The following is a 4,271-nucleotide window of genomic DNA, read 5'->3' on the forward strand; positions in this document are numbered from 1 at the left end:
TGTGTAGACATAGATATAATATCTGAGACCTGCAGTATTATTGGTGCAGGAGAGCAGAGAATGGGGTACTGCCAGGGAAAAGACTTAAGGAGTACTAGAAGATGGGTTCTCAAATGTGGCTGCAGTAAGAGGAACTAGGGTATTTGCAGTGAGGGGAACCCAGAATCTAGACGAGAAAGAGGCTAATCCTGAGCTGAGAGAAGAGAAAGCATGCATATTCCTTGCTAGGACACATAGGCACTGGGTAAGGGACACGCAGAGGGACAGACCTGAGGGTACCAGGTCAGGCCTTGGATCCATTGCACCTCTTTTCCTGGCACTCCCCACCTCTACACTCTTTTCTTTCTCTCCTTAGATCGAAACCTCCCAATTGGAGCCTGAGATAGCCCGGGCTACAAGCAGCCGGACAGTGGTGTACAATAAGGGGCTGTGAGTGAGATCAGCCGGCCTGGGAACACAGCACTCTCCAGGCCGGGCACTGGGGTGGGGAAAGAAGTCTCATAAAGCTGTAACTGCAGGGAGGGGCTGCCAGGAACGCAGTCAGCCTCCATCGGTAGGGAGACTAACCATTCACATTCTAACATAGGGGAGAGGAATTCTGACACATTTCCTACACAAAAAGAATCAAGTGCATCTCTGGGCCTTACATGGGGTGAGCTAAACTCCATTCCGCACAATTTCGTGTGAGCAAAAGAACTGTAGAGTGCTCCTGGGGTAGAAGTAGTATCCTTTTATATGTTCCTTCTTTTTGTTTTAATTTTTTTTTTTATTAGAAGCAAGTCTGAGCCTTGGTTGCAGCTGACCAGAAGCAGCAGGTGGACAGGTGGTGGGAGCCAGAGGAGCCTGGGAACTGGGTTGGATTGGTGGGAGGGAAGTATAATGGTTAGGCCCGATGGGTCCCTTGGGTTAGAGAAGGGAAGGGAGGGGAGGTGATCTGTACCCCACAGGATGAGCCATAACCAAGGTTCTCAGGAATTGGCTCCTTTGATCAAGGAGCACTAGAGATCCCTGGAAGATTCTGGGAACACCAGGCTCTGAATGTACCCAGCTCCTACCTACCCCAGAGCTGAGGAAAGTCAGTGACCCCAGGAATGGGTCATCTTTCATGGAGCTCTTATTGATTCCAGGCCCCTGAGAGCACCCCAGCTTTAGTCAGGGATCCCTAAGAAGAAACATTGTTATGTGAGAACAAGGAAGGTTCTTTTCCAGAAGTAGTTAGAGTTTCCTACTGGGACAAAGGTGGGCTGAGCTCACTGTGGTCCAGTCTGCAGCCACTGAAGCTGTTTGTCACACCTGACACCTTTCTGCAATAGAGGAGTCTCCTGCCTCAGGATGCAAAGCCAGATCCCTGGCAACTGCCTGAGAGGTGGATCCCATCAGCAATGGACAAGCCACCCACATCTCTGAGCTTCCATTCCCTGCCTGGAAGCAAAGTACTGAACTGGGGTTCCCTCCAAGCCTTTGGCTCCTCTCTACCTTCTTCACTCAGATGTGCACAGTCCACGCATATCTCTAAGGTGGATTCTGGGCTGGAAAATGCATCAGGCCCTTCTGGAAATGGCCAGCACTTGGCCTACAAAAGGACCTTGCCCTTCTATATGGACTCTCCCATATCCTGACCAACCTTGACTTGTGCCAAACACTTCATGGCTGTGGAGGAGGCAGTGTGGATGCCTGAGCTGAACATAGGGGTCACCCCACATGCTGTTCCTCACTGCTGCAGACTTGGGGCCTCTTGTTGCTGGCTCCTGACTCCATCTTGTCATGTGTAGGCCATAGAGGAAGAGATAGCTGAGGAGGCAGGGTCTGGATGGGGTTGAGCAAGATGACTCCTGCTCCAAAGGACCCACAGAAAGGAGACACTCTCTTTACACAGCCTTCATCTGCCCATGCTAGGATGGGAGCCCTGGCTCGTGACCCTGGAAGCTGACTCAGGAGGGGTCAGGCTGAAGGTCCACATGTATGGTTGCAGGAAAAGGCTGGCATGGGGCAGCAAGGACAAAGTCACAGGTTCCCTGCCAGCATCAAGGCAGGTGTAGCTGCAGCGAGACGGGCCGAGCATGGACATTGGTGCCATTGTCTCCAGGTATTGATTGGAGACTAGATTGGTCTGAAGCCACTTTTGAAAAGTTCATTCCCAGCTTTTTCTGTCCCCACTTGTTCTGGAACAAATCCTTATGCATTTTATCTTGGGACCAAAACTACCCTCACCCAGGCCTGCCTGCTCCAGAGGTCCAGCAGACCAGAGGCTCTTCCAGCTCTCCCTCTGTGCTGCCTGTCCCTGTGGCCTCAGTACCCCTCATAGGTATGTTTTGTGTATGGGAGGTGATTTCTGCCACACGCCTAAATACAAGCTGAGGGGGCAGCTCCTTTGGATTTGCTGTGACGGATGGTCCCTGTAGTTCATGTAATGGTACTGAGCATCTTCAGCCATGCTGTTAAACCCTGTTCTGACTTTATAAACTCCATAAGGCAAGCTTTCTGTGAATGCAGATGTTCCTATTTGCTGAGGCTAGGGGACAAAAAGAGGTCTGGAGAAAAAGGCGGCACAGATTACCTCTCGTTGGGTCTGGTTTTGCCAGCAGTCAGAGCATATCTACAGCAGGCTCTCCAGCCCTGATGTTCCTGGCCAACTCTCCTCTGATCACTTTTAAGCATTCCCTTGAAGGCTGTTCTTCCATCTCTAGAAAGCAGTTTGAAAGTACAGGAACCAAAAGTTCAGGATGCCAAGATGGCCACCAAAACAAGATGTCTGCATACTGTCTCACTTCCTGATTGTGGCTGTCTTATGAAGTCTCCGGTCTGGGAAAAGGTGGGGCACTGAGGAGATGGGCCAGAGGGAGGCAGGTCCATGCTAAGCTTCTACTAGCCTTGGGCAGGTATGAGTGAGACTCAACACGTGTGCCTCAGCATACCTAGGGACTTCAGACTGTCTTTTTAACCTCAGAAAATGTCTCAATTTATGTGATTTATGTCATACTAGTGGGCTATGGGCAATAAACATGGATTTAAAACACACGGTGTGGCTTTGTGAGTTATAGGACAGTGGGAGGGGAGGAATGAAGAAACAGGGATCAAGGAAGGCACAGGCCCAGGGTTCAGGGGAAAGGCAAAGAGGAGGATGGTGTGAGGGCAGGAGGCTGCAAAAGGAAGATGTGTTGAGACCACAGAAAAGGACCGGCTTAGATGGCTCAGCCAGGAAAGAGGATTGCCACGCAAGGCAGAGCGATCCATCATAAGAACCCATGGTGGAAGGAGAGAATGGATTCCTGAGAGTTGTCATCTGATTGCTGCACACTCCCTCATGTGTACCATAGCATGTGAGCCCCCAGCTCCCTACCCCCCACCCCCCACACAAATAAAGGGGAAAGATGGAATCACAAAGGAAGCCCTGTGGCTGAGTGGCTGCTGAAGAGGCTTACCCTGAGGAACCGGAGCACACTAGGGTTTGAGTAGGTTCTTGTGCTGTGTGGGCTCATAAGGCTGGAGGGTGAAGGAGAGGGGACCACCCTGGCCTGCCTATAGCCTGGAGACCTCTGAGGGATCTGAGGGATATGATGCCTTCTGTGTGTGTGGTCTCAGTCCTGAAACTCTGTCCTCTTCCAACTTGCCCTTCACGTGTTGGGTAGTTTTTATGTCAACTTGACACAGCTATAGTAATATGAGAGGTGAGGAACCTTAATTGAGAAAATGCCTCCATAAAACGGGGTATAGGATATTTTCTTACTTAGTGATTGATATGGGAGGGCCCAGTTCATTGTGGGTGGTGCTGTAAGAGGCTGAGCAAGCCATGGGGAGCAGGCCAATCAGCAGCACCCCTCCATGGCTTCTGTGTCAGCTCCAGGTCCTGGCCCTGCTTGCTTTCAATGATGAACCTGTGCTGTGGAAGTGTAAGCCAAATAAACCCTTTCCTCCCCAACTTGCTTTTTGTCATGGTGTTTCATCACAGCAGTAGTAACCCTGACTATCACCTCCTGATAGACCTGGTTTCTTTCCCAAACTGCCCCCTGTAAGTCCCCATGGGGAGGCCTGTCCTCTTCTATGGGACCACTGAGCATCTTTCAGCCCTGCAGAGAGAGGAAATGATATGGGTGGAAAGCATGTAGTAGACAGAGTTGGTCCCAGCATGGCCAGGGGCTGTTGTAAGTATTTTTCTTTTGTATATGTACAGGTTTGTGAGCATTCAGGTGCACATGTGTACATGTGTGTATAGAGGCCAAAGGTCACCTTTGTGTATCATTCCTTGGGAGCCATCTGCACTGATTTTGAGG

General features: G+C 50.6%; 1 protein-coding gene across 6 annotated transcripts in view; it reads left to right on the forward strand.

Annotated features, from left to right (window-relative positions):
* Positions 1–3,018, forward strand: part of Sfxn5 (sideroflexin 5) — a 123,597-nt gene extending 120,579 nt beyond the window's left edge. For 4 of the 6 annotated variants that reach the window (XM_028762307.1, XM_028762308.1, XM_028762311.1 and 1 more), the window contains one exon: positions 356–3,018. In XM_028762307.1, coding sequence (XP_028618140.1) covers positions 356–433 — 78 coding nt within the window. In that variant the 3' untranslated portion in view covers positions 434–3,018. The remainder of the gene's footprint in view (positions 1–355) is intronic. The other 2 variants (XM_028762309.1, XM_028762310.1) reach the window with 1 other exon arrangement.
* Positions 3,019–4,271: the final 1,253 nt, after the last annotated feature.

This window comes from Grammomys surdaster, unplaced genomic scaffold (assembly GCF_004785775.1).
Source record: "Grammomys surdaster isolate TR1022 unplaced genomic scaffold, NIH_TR_1.0 133, whole genome shotgun sequence".
NCBI lineage: Eukaryota > Metazoa > Chordata > Mammalia > Rodentia > Muridae > Grammomys > Grammomys surdaster.